General features: G+C 55.4%; 1 protein-coding gene across 11 annotated transcripts in view; it reads left to right on the forward strand.

Moving 5' to 3' along the window:
• The window catches only part of ATP9B (ATPase phospholipid transporting 9B (putative)), a 254,025-nt gene that overhangs the window by 231,766 nt on the left and 7,518 nt on the right, over nucleotides 1-14,741 (forward strand). For all 11 annotated transcript variants that reach the window (XM_045457995.1, XM_045458002.1, XM_045457997.1 and 8 more), the window contains 6 exons: nucleotides 625-714; nucleotides 1,837-1,981; nucleotides 2,102-2,166; nucleotides 2,702-2,857; nucleotides 3,012-3,076; nucleotides 7,371-7,479. In XM_045457995.1, the coding sequence (XP_045313951.1) occupies nucleotides 625-714; nucleotides 1,837-1,981; nucleotides 2,102-2,166; nucleotides 2,702-2,857; nucleotides 3,012-3,076; nucleotides 7,371-7,479 (630 nt within the window). The remainder of the gene's footprint in view (nucleotides 1-624; nucleotides 715-1,836; nucleotides 1,982-2,101; nucleotides 2,167-2,701; nucleotides 2,858-3,011; nucleotides 3,077-7,370; nucleotides 7,480-14,741) is intronic.

Consider the following 14,741-nt stretch of genomic DNA (forward strand, 5'->3'; position numbering starts at 1 on the left):
ATCACACTCTCCAGTTCCATCCACGTTGCTACAAAAGGCCATATTTCATTTTTTCTCATTGCCACGTAGTATTCCATTGTGTATATAAACCACAATTTCTTTATCCATTCATCAGTTGATGGACATTTAGGCTCTTTCCATAATTTGGCTATTGTTGAGAGTGCTGCTATGAACATTGGGGTACAAGTGCCCCTATGCATCAGTACTCCTGTATCCCTTGGGTAAATTCCTAGCAGTGCTATTGCTGGGTCATAGGGTAGGTCTATTTTTAATTTTCTGAGGAACCTCCACACTGCTTTCCAAAAATTATATTTTTATATTAGTTACATCCTAGTAGGAATGCACCTTTAATCTACCACAATTTTCAAATGAAATGCCGTTCCTTAGTTAATTCGAAGAAAATCAATAAGATGGTCCAAAGTTTGTGTTTCCTGTATGTATTAGTTATGACTGTTTGTAATTCAAACAAAAATGAAATTTCCCGGCTCTGGACCGCCGCTGCAAGACCGGACCGCGTCTTAAGTCACGTGTCCACAGAGGTCGCTGTGATTCATACACATGGGCTCTTTGTCCCTCCGACTTGGATAACACTGTAACGTGGGTGCCTTTCTCTCTTTTGTGGAGGTGACCAATCGGGGAGAGGCCCACTTGGAGCTTAACGCCTTCCGGAGGAAGCACGACTGTGCTCTGGTCATATCTGGGGACTCGCTGGAGGTGAGGCTGCTCTCTGACCAAGCACAGGTCTGTCCATCTGCCCGTCCGTCCCCTCCGCGGAGGCGAGGCCGCCCTCTGACCCGGCTCGTGTCCATCTGTCCGTCCGTCTCCCTCCGCGGAGGCGAGGCCGCTCCCTGACCCGGCTCGTGTCCATCTGTCCGTCCGTCTCCCTCCGCGGAGGCGAGGCCGCCCTCTGACCCGGCTCGTGTCCATCTGTCCGTCCGTCTCCCTCCGCGGAGGCGAGGCCGCTCTCTGACCCGGCTCGTGTCCATCTGTCCGTCCGTCCCCTCCGCGGAGGCGAGGCCGCCCTCTGACCTGGCTCGTGTCCATCTGTCCGTCCGTCTCCCTCCGCGGAGGCGAGGCCGCTCTCTGACCCGGCTCGTGTCCATCTGTCCGTCCGTCTCCCTCCGCGGAGGCGAGGCCGCTCTCTGACCCAGCTCGTGTCTGCTCCCCCGCTGCGGACCAAGGGCTTCCTGGGCCACATGTAGCTCTCACCTGTGCTGCTGTTGAAGCTACTTCTCTGGTAGCAGCACTTGTGCGACCCTGGTGAGCACCTGTGGCCTGAACACGGGATAACTTGTTCCTTCGTGTTTTAGAGGTTGATCCGTTTCTGACTTACGGTCCTCTCGAGGTGCTAGGCCTCATTCTCGCGGTTAATAGCACAGCCACCTTGGAGCCTCCAGTGTGGCGCCCACAGTCTGGACCTAGAGGTGCCCAGACTGGCATTTCCAGGACTGCGCCCCGGGTCACAGGAACAGGAGACAGGCTTGCGGCCCCACAGGAGGGGCCGGCACGGCTGTTCCTTCCCGAACCACACTCACCCTGAGGCCGGAGCCCGGGGCCCGTGCCCTGTGCCCCGAGTCCCTGGCCTCTTTCCGGGTTCCCGTCCCCGGGGGCTAAACCCAGCCTCTTCCAGGGCCGGGCTCCGGGGGTTCCGTGTGTCTGGCCGTGTGCGGGCACCTCCCTGACGCTCCGCCCCGGGCATCCGGTGGGGCAGCTGCTGCGGGCCCCGAATCCGCGGATGGGCGGGGCGGCCGTGACCCGGGGAGGAGGACGCGGGGTGCGCCCGGCGCCCGTCCGCGCGGTGCTCTGCGCCTCGGTGCTGACGCCGCTGTGTCGCAGGTGTGCCTCAAGTACTACGAGCACGAGCTGGCGGAGCTGGCCTGCCAGTGTCCCGCCGTGGTGTGCTGCCGCTGCTCGCCCACCCAGAAGGCCCGCATCGCGAAGCTGCTGCAGCACCACACGGGGAAGCGCACGTGTGCCGTCGGTGAGCCTGCCGCCCTGCCGGGCCTGGCCCCCCCCCCCCCCCCCCCCCCCCCCCCCCCCCCCGGGGAGCTGGTCCCGTGTCTCCAGGCTTCCGTGCCACCTCCCGCTCCTGTGCCCGCAGGTGACGGGGGAAACGACGTGAGCATGATCCAGGCGGCCGACTGCGGGATCGGGATCGAAGGGAAGGTACGTGTGCCCTGGGTCCCCGCGGCCGGCCCCGAGCGACCCCTTCGGTGGTGTGAGGAGAGAGCGGAGCCCGCCAGCGCCGGGCCCCTCCCGCGTCCCCCGGGAGGTGTGCGGGACCAGCCGCCTGCAGCGCCTTCTGCGCCAGGCTCCACGCGTGCCACCAGCGAAACTTTCCTGCCGCCCCGCACCCCGTCTCCCCTCGCGTTGGCGCAGGCCTGTGGCGGGGGGTTCGTCTGGTGTGGGAATGAGCCCGGTGCGTGTCTCGCTTTGCCCGACAGCTGTGCGTCAGGTGGCGCCGTTTAGAGTCCCGCCCCCGGCACAGCTCTGTGGTGTGGCCTGCGGCTGCTTAGGGACCCGGGGGCCGCCGTGCGGGCCTGATTCCCGCAGGGCCCACGGGCTCCCGGGTCCCGGCCAGCGGCTCCCGCGTCTGCGGCGGGCGCGCCTGTCCGCTGCGGGGCCACAGGGACAGGCCTCGGTCCTCGGGCGGCGGACGCGGAGAGGCGCTGGGTCCGAGCGGCACCCCTGCTCGTTTCAGGAGGGCAGGCAGGCCTCCCTGGCAGCGGACTTCTCCGTCACGCAGTTCCGCCACATCGGCCGGCTGCTGATGGTCCACGGGCGGAGCAGCTACAAGCGGTCGGCGGCGCTGGGCCAGTTTGTGATGCACCGGGGCCTCATCATCTCCACCATGCAGGTAGCGGGACCGCTGCGGGCGCGGCCGTGTGCAGCCGGTGCAGCGCGGAGGGCCGGCGGGCCGGCGGGGCTGACGGCGGCTCTCCTCCCCTCCCCTCCCTTCCCCTCCCTTCCCCTCCCCTCCCCTCCCCGCCCCTCCCCTCTCCTCTCGGCAGGCCGTGTTCTCCTCTGTCTTCTACTTCGCGTCCGTCCCTCTGTACCAAGGATTCCTCATGGTGGGGTGAGTGAGCCACGTGCAGCGCCGTCTGGGTGACTCCGCGCACGGTCGGCGTCGGGAGCTCGGACCCCCCTGTGATCTGAGCAGGGCGTCTGTTTCCCGGCGGGCGTCCGGGGCGCGGTGAGGCGGGTGGGCGACCGTGACCCCCCCCCCCCGTCACGGGCTGGAACACAGGTGGACGTGCCGGGGACGGCCCCACGGCAGACGCCCCGGGCCGGGACCTGGCGCCACACCAGACCCCGGGAGAGTCTCCCCGCTAGCCGCCACGTCTCTCCAGATCCCCCACGGCAGCAAGTACTGCCAGTTCTGCCCGTCGAGCCTGGAAAGCAGGAGTTTTCTGTTACAGCGAATGAAATGGAGCTTCTCTTCCCCTCGTGCTTGAGTTACGCCAGGAAATAAAACCGGCAGGACCGTCGGCGTGGCGGTGAGGTCCCGGTTGTGCCTCCTGGCGCCGCCTCCCCCCTGCTCCTGCAGAGCCCAGCACCCGCTGCCCTGCGCCGCCCGTGTGGTCGCTCCCCGGGCTCCATCCGCACAGCGTCCCTGCGGCGCAGGCATCAGCGGCTCCCCCGTGTCACGGGCAAGGAAGGACACACCCAGGGGCCGGGGAACGTGACAGAGGCCCAGCTCGTAGGGGCAGAGCTGGGGCCTCACACAGCCCGACCTGTCTCCCGCGGTATTTAGCGGCTTTCCGGGGCAGCAGAGAACGAGCCCGTGAGCTGCTCCAGCCCTTGGGGTCGGGGTGGTTTTGAGTACATTTCATTGACACGTGCCCAAAGGCCAAGGTTCCGGGTGATCCGAGAACCGGGAGCACCAGGCCGGCCCCGTCAGGCTCCCCTGGACACTGATGTCCGGAAGTCCCCAGCGTCGTCCCAGCGCGAGGCCAACGGCAGCTGCTTGCTGCCCCCCAGAGCTGCACCCACCGGGGAGGCGGACAGCGGGCAGACCTGAGCACCGCTCCAGGGGCCCGGGCGGGGTCGCGCGTGTCCTCAGTGCGGCCGCGGGGCCCTCCCACCTGTGGTTGCCTCGGCCTGGGGCCTGGGTCCTCCTGCAGTCACAGGGCCAGCTGTGCGACCCAGCCTCACTCCTGGTGGCCCAGGCCCGGGGACGGTGACCAGTGCTGGCGCCCAGAGCAGCACACAAACGGGCAGACCCTGAAGGTGCAAAAGGTTTCAGCGCTGTTTCACGTTTTCCGTTGCCTTGGCCTCTGCGACACGCGTCCCATGACTTGCTGTCGGAGCACGGGGTCTGCACACGACGTTGTGACAGCTGGACTGTTTCTGTGGAGGCCAAAGAAAACAGTTCCCACTTTCTTTCCTGCTGTCAAACTGCGGACTTGAAACATGGAAAGGAGAATTTAAGGGACAGCGGCGATCCCTTCCTAAATGACACTTGCCCAAGTTAGCAAAAGCGCAGCCGTAGGCCTGTCTGCTTTGATGCGTCCCACCACAGCCTGAGCCCTCGTCAGCAGAAGCTGGCACTTCTGTTGGCTCTTCCTCAGAGGTAGTTTCTCTGCAGTCCACGAGAGGCATCCAGAATTTTCTCGAGCCTCGGTGCGCTGAGTCTGTTGGCAGTGGAGGAGACATGCTTTTGTGTTAAGCTTCTTGAAGAGTAAACAGCAAAGTCAGTTTTGCCCTCGCCTAGAAAACAACAGTCAGAAGTGGATGGGAAGGAAGGTGGTTTTTATCCAAGTCTAACAAGGCCAAAGTAACGTCCTCAGATCAGAAACCCAGCTACAGAAGCTGCAGGACAGTTGGTACAATTCAACTCCGAATATTTCCTGGCGTTGCCCCACTTTCCTCTTGTCGGCTCGGCAGGGGCACCCGTGAGGTCTGTGTGTCCGAGGCGAGGCAGCTGGGCAGCCGTGGGCGCCCCCCCCTTCCCCCCCATCACAGGTCCTGGAAGAAGTCGCGCCCGCCCCTCCAGAAAGCACGCCTCAGCACAGTTCCCCGGGAGCACGGTGTTCCCAGCCCCTCTGAGAGGCTCACGCGCTCACCAGCAAGTGGAAGTCTCGGCGAGACGCCTGGTGGAGAACCTGTCCCACGTTGCCCGGCCTGCCGGCGTCTCCTGCTCCGAGCAACGTCCTTAGGGCCAGGCCGGCCTTGGTCAGTGGGTCCCTCGTGTGACGGCGGCTGCCGCTCGCAGGACCTGGGGGCCCTGTGTCTGCAGGCACTGTGGGGGGGAGCAGCTGTGCCCCCGTCAGCTCCTAAATCCTAAGGGGATGGGAATTGTTCCCAGAAGGTTGACAAAAGTAACTAGAAATTTGGAGGAAAGGTAGGGCCTTAAACCAGTTTAATTTAACCCAGAAGTTAGGGGTTCGATCTGTAGGTAGCTCCTGTGACCCCGCTGACCTCTGAGAGCACAGGACGGTGGGCAGTAGCCGGAAACACCCTCCCTGAGAAGGTTCCTCCCCCACAGCCCCGCAGTGACCCTGGGACCTGCGCCGGCAGCTAGGCGAGGTGGCTGGGGTCACTCGCTGTGGTGCTCGGCCACTGGCCGACCTCCCAGCTTGAACGCTTTGTCACGGATGAAAATGTGAAACCCGGTCCTGTTTCGGGAAAGTCAGAGGTACTTTTCTTCATCCTTCTGCTAAGCGTAACCAGAATCTCACAAACATCGTACACAGGACACGCGTGTGGAGATGTGAGAGGGAAGAGGAGGGCCTGGGGCAGCACCACCTGAGCCCCGGGGTCCTGCCGGCCGTGTGTCCCCACCCCCCCACCCCCCCACCCCGGGACGGACGAGCTGGCAGCTGGAGATGGCTCTGGTCCCAGGGATGAGGACCCCCAGGAGCCTGTGCTGCGGCCGAGGGACAGGAGGGGGCAGCCAGCCGGACAGGGAGGGTCCCTGCAGCAGCCCCCATACCCCGTCCCTACCTCCCTGGAAGGCACGGTAACAAGCAGTCCTTGGGCAGCATCCAGGGCGGGCGGGGGTGGCACAGCTCCAGGAGACCCAGGCTGCACGGCACCCGAGCATCCGGGTTTTAGGAGAAAATCACTCGCCACACCAGGAACCAGGAAGGTCCCGAGTGAGTCAGAGAGAATGGATGCCAGCCCCGAGGAGCCTGGGTTAGGTGTGTCTGATGAAGGCGTGAAGCGGCAGTGCAAAAATACCGTAACGAGTAACGGGAGTGTTAGAACCAACGGAAAGACAAGACTCGGCCAAGACGTAGAAAACGTGAAGCAGAACCAAATGGAAACGGACCAGAGCGCAGGGCCCACCGCCGGTCGGGACGAACGGCCCAGAGACCCATGGCCTCCAGGACTCTGGCCTTGTGCCCCTGGAGCCCCGGAGGGAGGGAGGACAGAGGGCAGAGCTGAGGAGACAGAAAGGATGGCTGGCAGCTCCCCACACATGGTCCATCCAGGGACATCCACACCAGGATGCTTCAGCCTGAGACTTCAGAAGACAAACTCCTGGGCAGCGGAGAGCTGGGGGGCACGGCCGAGGACAGCGGGTTCTCTGCAGAACCCGGTGGGAGGGACGGTGTCCGGGCACACAGCCGCCCAGCAACACTGCTCCCAGGGGAGAGGGCGCACGGGCAGGGCCAGCAGTGTGTTTTGAAAAACGAAACCTTCCGTTACCGAATCCCCCAGCAGTTACGCTCCTGGGCTTACGCCAGCTGGGGCTCCTCTCAGAAATAAGCGACAGCTTGGTTTGACACGAAGCCCCGTGCAGTGAGTATTCATAGCACTTCTGTTTGTGGCAGCCGGAAACGGGGAATGACCCCACTGCCCTCCCGTGATCGACGGGGCCGCGGAGGCAGGCGCCCCCACCGGGCACACGGGGGGTGCCCGCAGCTGCAGTGGTGCCTGGAACAGCCTGCTGGGGGTCAGGCTGAGTGTGAGGCACAAGCATGGCCTTGCGATGACAAAACTGTAGGGTGGGGGGCAGGTTAGCGGATGAGCGGGGGCAGGGGGGTGTGGGAGGGAGGGGCGCCAGGGGCCCCGCTGCTTCCGGTGGAGGTTCTGACCGCCGGCGCCCACACGACACCCGGGTCGCGAGACGGGGCTGCCACCGCCGGGCAAGCTGGGTGAAGCGCACGAGGGTTCTCTGTGATTTCCTACAACTGCCTGTGGGTCTGCAGAGACCTCACAATACAAAGTGTAGGAAAGAAAAAAGTGGACCTGTGTGAGCATTCGTTCCTTACAGGCCATGTTATCTGGGTGAGCATTAAGTCCCAGGAAGAAGCCGAGCCTGGTTTTGCTGTTCGGGATTTGGGGCGCCAGCCCCTGACCGCACAGCTGCGTCGACAGGGGTGCGCATCCCTCGCGCTAACCTGACTCCCTGTGGGTTTTAGGTATGCGACCATATACACCATGTTCCCGGTGTTCTCGCTGGTGCTGGACCAAGACGTGAAGCCGGAGACGGCGATGCTGTACCCGGAGCTGTACAAGGACCTCACCAAGGTACCCGCCCGCGGCCGCGCCTCCCGGGACCAGCACGCCCGCTCCTGGTGTTCCAGCAGAGCACCTGCTGTGAGGACGTGTGCCAGCCATGACGCGTTTCCAGGCAGGCTCTAAACAGCGTCTTCTCCATTGTTCCGCATGGTTTCACTTTTCCTAGTTGTTGTTAACATTTTCCTGTTGACTTAAACGCCAGAAAGGGAAAACCGTTTTCTCAGATGTTTGCACCCAAGCTCTGTCGTGGTGCGTACGAACGGTTACAATCGCAAAGAGGCTCTGAAGCGTTGGGGGGACTTTGGGCAGCTCGGCAGATGGACCCGGGTCACCCAGGGGCCGGTGCGCCCTCGTTGCCTGTTCCTGCGGGAAGGACGCTTACCGGCAGGACTGACTTCCCGTCCGCTCGCTGCCGCGTCCCAACACTGTGCACGTCAGAGTCCCGTCTGAGATGCGATGGACAGTGTGTCCCTGTCCCCAGGACCCAGGGCTGTGGTCACAAGGATGCTGCGGAGGAAAAGTCCACCCCCAGAAAACACCACTCCCTGAAAGTGTGCAGTACATACATTTATTTGGCCCCAAACCGCACTCTGTTCAGGTCGAAGTATTCCCGACCGAAGCTTCGATGTGTCGTGTTTTTTTATGAGACCATGTTTTCATAATGTGGAAAACAGGAACAGCCCCCAGCTCTCCAGGCACAAGTTACAGTGACCTTGGAGTTTTCCAGAAGGCTAGTCTCCTGAAGGAACACTGAGAACAAAACCCACTAACCCCCAATTAAATCCAGGTTGACAATTGCCAACCTGAAATCACCAAGTCAGATCTTTAAGACTACAGCCGTGCGGAGAAGGAATTTGCTGGTGTTAGCACAGACTCCGTTCAGCTGACGGCTGACCCCTCGGAGAGAGGCTGGCCCCTTAATGTTAATTAAAGGACATCAATCTTTGGGCTTGGTGGGTTTCTTATGGAGTTGGAGCAAAGCAGATTTAAAGTTCCTTGGAAAAAAATACAGAGTGCTCACGTTACTTTCATAGTCAGGACAAAAATAAAGCTATTGCATCAGTATCGTGTAAAATATCAGTCATTCAAGAACATTTAATTTGATAATAAAATGCAAATATAAAATATACACATCAAGCACTAGTATCTTGGTGGCAATATTATTGTGAATTACAAGGAAAACTTTGGTTTATTCTAAAATGGCAAAACCGTTATCATTCAGTAAAGCGGCACAGGATCAAAGATCCAAAAACTACAGGAAGCTTTTGTGAGTAATTAGAATTTTACTAGATCGTGTGTTTCCTTATTTTCATAAACCCCAGAAACGTTTACTTAAATGCCGCCTCACACACCTGAGGCGGAAGCAAGCTTTTCATGTAAGAACGAAACTCCATGAGCTACTCTGAAACCACGGGCAGTGGGTGGCCCAGCCACCCACGGCCCATTACAGGTGGGCCCGGGGGCGTGGCCAGACCATGAAGGACTCAGAGAGTGAGGTCATTACCAGCTGGGCGGGGTCGCTCACGGTTGTTCAGGATGTCAAATGCGGATGCCCTAAGTTACATAGTAACCAGAATATGTTTACAGGGTCACAGGTGGCCACAAATCCGTAAACTCTCCCATTAGTGGATGCGTTTAAACACAAGGGGACTCAGGAAACGATGTTCAGTTCTGACTGAGTTGGATCTTGTTAAGGTACTAGTTTTTCATTTTTGTTAAGGTGACCAGTTTAGAATATTTCGGTATCCTAAAGTCCGGACATCGTTCCTACGTTATTTTGACAGGAATTCAGCCACTTATCCTCCCGAAGCATCTTTTCCCTGAGATCTAAAATCTGTTCCTTTTGTATCTTTGTAAATCTGAGAGCCTTCAAATCCTTTGAAAATTAGGTAGCCTTAAAGTACTCAACCACCTAACTTGATAACAGTTGAGTCATGTTTTCTTACTGAAGCCAGGGAGATATCTTGAAGCTTCACGTTGCTTCGTAACACTTTGTGGATGACTCAGCAGGCCGGTGGGCCGGCCGGCCGTGGGCAGGCGTGGAGTCACGGCCACTGGAGGTAGCCGGCTGGGCTCGCAAAGACACATGAAGCCATCACTGGTCCCAGGAAGCCACGTGCAGTCGGGAGAGAAAACAGAAACTCAGATTCAGTTAAACGACACACAGCACAGGACGGCAGCGCGAAACGAGCCGCAGACGGATGTGAGCCGTCGTCTGCCGCGCTACATGTCCAGCCCACTTTGAGCCCAAGGTCACGATAAATTTCTCAAATACTTTCAGAGGAAATCGAGGGAAGCAGGGTACGGATCCCTTGCAAAACAGACAGGAAATCCTATGCTTGAAAAGAAAATGCCCTGTTTTTCATACTTCCTTGATAACCAGTCTTTTTATTCCCGGAGTGTGAAGGATAAAGCGTTCGCCCCTGACTGACTTATCCTAACGGAGTCAGCCAGCCTGAATATAAATGTCCGCCCTGCTCTGCCTGCAGAGCCTAAGCCCTACCTGGAGTCGGTACCTGTCCAGTAATTGTTTGTGTCAACGACGGGGTGAAGGACTCCCGACGAAGAGGCCGCCTTCCCTTCTGCTTCCTAAATCCGTATTCTGTTCCTGGCGCAAAGTGCGGTAACGTTTTGGTGTTCCTCTTTTAAAGGCCAGACTCCGCTCTGAACGCCCACACTTTACTCAAGAGGAGCAGCCACTTGCACTGTCCCGGGCGCGGCCGGTGCGTCAGGGGCCCTGCGCACTCCTCCCTCTCCCAACTCTGCAGATGGCTTGATTTATCCCAGATGGTCTGTGGCCCCATAGGAAAGGCCACGCGAGCCGAGATCAGGGGTCAGGACTAGTAAGGTGACCCAGGCTCAGCTCAGCCAACCCCCATGGTCCTAAAATATCTCAGACCTGTAGCTGTGAATTCTGAGTCCCAACACATTGTTCTGTGTATTCATGATAAATAACCTGCTAACCGTGGAGGCATCTGGGTTATGGCTGCACTAATTGTCAAGGTATGAAGTCGGTAATACCATATAGTCCTTCATAGACAACCTTGACACCGTTAGACGCTCAACTGTTGGGATTACTTCACGATTTTCTTACTTTCTGTTGAATATTCTCAAGATGGCTTTAGCTCTGAAATGTATGTATTCTTCCATAATTTAGAAATAATAGTGATAAGGCAAGAAAAGGAAACTAAAGACAGAAATCAGGGAGGATCCTTTTGCAGATGAAGTAATCATCTCTGGAAAATCCCGAAGCATCCCCAAAACCCTTCTAGACTAGTAAGGTTAGTTACCTAGTAGTAACTAACTACTAGTTACTAGTAGTTAACTAATAGTAGAAAAATATATTTAATAAGAAAGAAAAAATATATTTAAAATAGATTTTAAAATATTTAAAAATCTATTTAAAATATATTTTAAAATATTTAAGAATCTATTTAAAAATATATTTAATCATTTGTAATCTGTATATTAGCAATAAACAGTTGAAATCTGAGAAAAGTTTTTTTTTTTTTAATTTTTTTTTTTTTTTAATGTTTATTTATTTTTGAGACAGAGAGAGAACATGAACGGGGGAGGGTCAGAGAGAGACGGAGACACAGAATCTGAAACAGGCTCCAGGCTCTGAGCTGTCAGCACAGAGCCTGATGGCGGGGCTCGAACTCACAGACCGCGAGATCATGACCTGAGCCAAAGTCGGTCGCCCAACCGACTGAGCCACCCAGGCGCCCCTGAGAAAAGTTTTTAAACTGTGTTTGCAGTGACGTAAAGTAAAGTTGGCTTAATGACGAAACGTGTGTGGGGTGTGGATGCTGGAGGCTGTACGGTTGTGAGCGGGGTCTTTAAAGGTCCAAAAGAGGGGTGCCTGGGGGGCTCAGCCAATTGAGCATCTGACTTGTTGATTTCAGCTCAGGTCATGATCCCAGGCTGTGCTGACAGCACAGAGCCTGCTTGGGATCCTCTCTCCTTCTGCCCTTCTGCTCCCCATCTCAAATTTAAAAATTAATAAATAAAAGCGCAAAAGAACGTTTGTGACTGGAAGGCAGTGTGGCCAAAAGCTGACAAGCTGATTCCAAAATTTACATGGAAAGGCAGGGGAACTAGGATTATTAAAAACGTTTTTAAAAAGGGGAACAAGGTTGGAAGACTCAACTGTACCCGATTTCAAGACTTTCTATTCGGTAGTAACCAATCCACCAGATTATCGGCAGAGGACAGACATGTGGGCCAGCGGGGTCGACAGCCCGGAGAGAGAGCCACCGTGTCACAGCTGATCTTTGACAAGCGTGAAGGGAAATCCAAAGGAGAGGGGTCATCTTGTCAACTGATGTTGTCGGAACCACTGGGAAAAATGGAACCTCCACCCACTCCTCACATTTTGGGGGAAACGCACTCAAAATGAGTCCTAGATTTAAATGTAATACTGTTAGCCTTCCGGAACAAGATGGGGAAGAACCACGTGCGTGACCTTGGGGTAGGCATAGTTCTTAGATATGGGGCCAGATGCATGATTCAGAAAGGAAACACTTGGCAAGTTGGACTTTATCATAATTGAGAACTTTAGTTCTGTGAATGACACTGTTAACAAAATGAAAGGGCCAGCTACAGACGGGGAAAATACTTGCAAATCATGCAAGACAGAGGACCTGTATCCAAAATACAGTAAAACCTTGGTCTCAGCATAATTCGTTTCAGAAACATGCTTGTAATCCAAAGCACTTGTGTATCAAAGCGAATCTCCCCACGAGAAATAATGGAAAGTCAGATGATTCATTCCACAACCCGAAGATTCATATAAAAAATTATTATAATACTGTGATATAAGATAATAAGGAAAATACAAAATAGAAAAATAAATTAACCTGCACTTACTTTGAAAACCTTTGTGGCTGGTGTGAGGGAGGCAGGAGGGAGGAGGGTTACTGTGTAGGACGACTTTCACTACCACTAGTGGAATCACTGCTATCTGTTGACTCGATGGAATCTTTCTCTGCGTGGGGGCCATTGTATACGCTCGCCCGGATCATGACTACGGTGCAGTATTAATAAACTCTCGTCATAGACTGTATGTAATGTAACTGGCAGTAAGGCAGCAGAGAAGAGGGTCTATATCTGCAGGCAGCCTGACCTAGAAGGAAGCAAAGGACTGTCCATAGGTGCTTGGCACACGAGTGCCAGTTGTGGGCACCTTCCAACGTCCAGAAAACTCACTGATTTCTGCCAAACACCGAGGCCTGAGACCCAGCATCCAAGCATATGAGACGATCACCCACAATCCCGCAGAGAGAGAGGGAGAGAGAGAGAGAGAGAGAGAGAGAGAGAGAGAGAGGAACCCTTGGCTCACTTGTGATCATGTGACGTTCTGCATCATGTTCTACTCACAGCAAGACATCGCTCATGTATCAAGTTAAAATTTGTTAGAAATGTTTGATCGTCTTGCAGGACACTAGCAGGACAAGTTCCTCGCCACCCAAGGTTTTATTTTGGATAAATATAAAGAACCCTCAAAACTCAAAAAGAAGACCACCCAATTTTTTAAACGGGCAAAAGACGAACTGACGTGACACCCAAGGTCACGACATGCAGGTGGCAAGTGGGCGTATGTGAAACTCCCGCCACCGCTGTTGCTGGGGGGCCGGCGACGACCCCCCGGGCAGGCAGGTCCGGAGTGTCGGCTGCAGTGCGGGCTCTCCCACGGCTGACGGAACACAGGATAGCACAGCCGCCCAGACGGAGCGTGGCTTGGAGTCTCTTGTGAAGTTAGACACGCGCTGAGCACGGGAGGCAGCAGTCCTACTCCTGGGCCTTCACCAGAGAGAGAGGAAGACTCGTGTTCACACGGAATCCCGTAGATAAATGATTACGGGAGCTTTGCCATAATTGCCCAAAACTGCAGACACGCCCTGGGATAGTGTTCAGCAGTGAGAAGAAAAACCATCAATCGAGCAACACGGATGAGTCTTGAATGCGTTTTGCTACACAAAAGAAGTCAGGCTCACAAGTCCGTAAGATCCCATTCGCCTGCCAGCCTGGGAAATGCAGAGGGATGGGGACAGAGGACAGGGGGGTGGCTGCCCAGGGTCCAGGCAGGGAGGCTGAGAGGGGCAGCTGGGGGCAGCTGAGCTGATACTGTGTGGCCCCTTGTGATCCCTTGGTTTCAAACGACATGACCTTCAGGTGGATGAACCTTTCCCAAAATTTGCTTGGTTTTATTTTTTACAGTTTGGGTTGGTGTCTAATAGAAAAGTACTTTCGGGTCTTTAAGATTTCATATTTAAATATTTAAATATAGTAACAAGCATTTATTCAATACTCAGTAGTTCTGGCTTTATGCTTGCTGTCTTCTATCCGCATGAGTATGTGCCATGATCATCTGTATTCACTTGGAGGAAACCACTCACCCCGAGGTTAGCTATGTGCCCTGGGGCATCTCAGGCAGGACTCAAACCCGGGGCGGCCTGTCCTGAGCAGTGTCTGCCTGTTTGCCCGGACAGAGCTCCTGCTGAAGGAATATCCCGTGCGTGTGTGAGGCAGGGGTGTGAAGAGCTCCACCAGTCAGTGACAGACACGTTCTTCCTCTCCCAGAACCGAAGGGAAGGCGTGTGTGGGCCCACGAGAGCCGCTGGACGTGTGGAATGGAATTGTGTTCGTGCACAGCACACTTGTACCCCTGAGTACAGCGAGACTCTTGCTTTCGTCTTTCAGAGCCATTAGCAAGCATCACATCCAGAAGCTAGTGGTTTATGCGTATTTTTCAGGTTTCTTCTCCAGTTTATTGTATCAACAGTTCTTATGCCCATCTTGTAGCGTTTTGCCTCAGGAACCTACAGCCTGCTTGGATACAGGAGCTCCGCGCACACTGATAGGTTCTCTTTAACAGACACCGTGTGATGACTTTGTCGCTTCTAATACAAGAAACAGCACAGATACCCCTTCGTGTCTTTCACTATGTACACTGATCATCGTGTCACATACATAATGTTGAACAGATGTCAGCAAATCTGGCTACAGACTAAATCTGTTAGTTTTACATCAAAAAATTTAAGTTCTCTTTTAAAATACTCAGATAAAATCGGCCATGTGCTTAATGACGTGTGCATTTTGTTGAGGATCAAACACCTGTTGGTCCAGTCAGAGAAGTGTGCTTGGGAAATCGGCACTGAAAGGACCTGTGTGACACAGGTTAACGTTCTCCGCCTTTTTTAAATCAGCATTGCCTTTCAAAAATACCTGTTGTATCTGAACCTTACTTTTCACACGTACGTATGCTAAGG

This window comes from Leopardus geoffroyi, chromosome D3 (assembly GCF_018350155.1).
Source record: "Leopardus geoffroyi isolate Oge1 chromosome D3, O.geoffroyi_Oge1_pat1.0, whole genome shotgun sequence".
Classification (NCBI taxonomy): Eukaryota; Metazoa; Chordata; class Mammalia; order Carnivora; family Felidae; genus Leopardus; species Leopardus geoffroyi.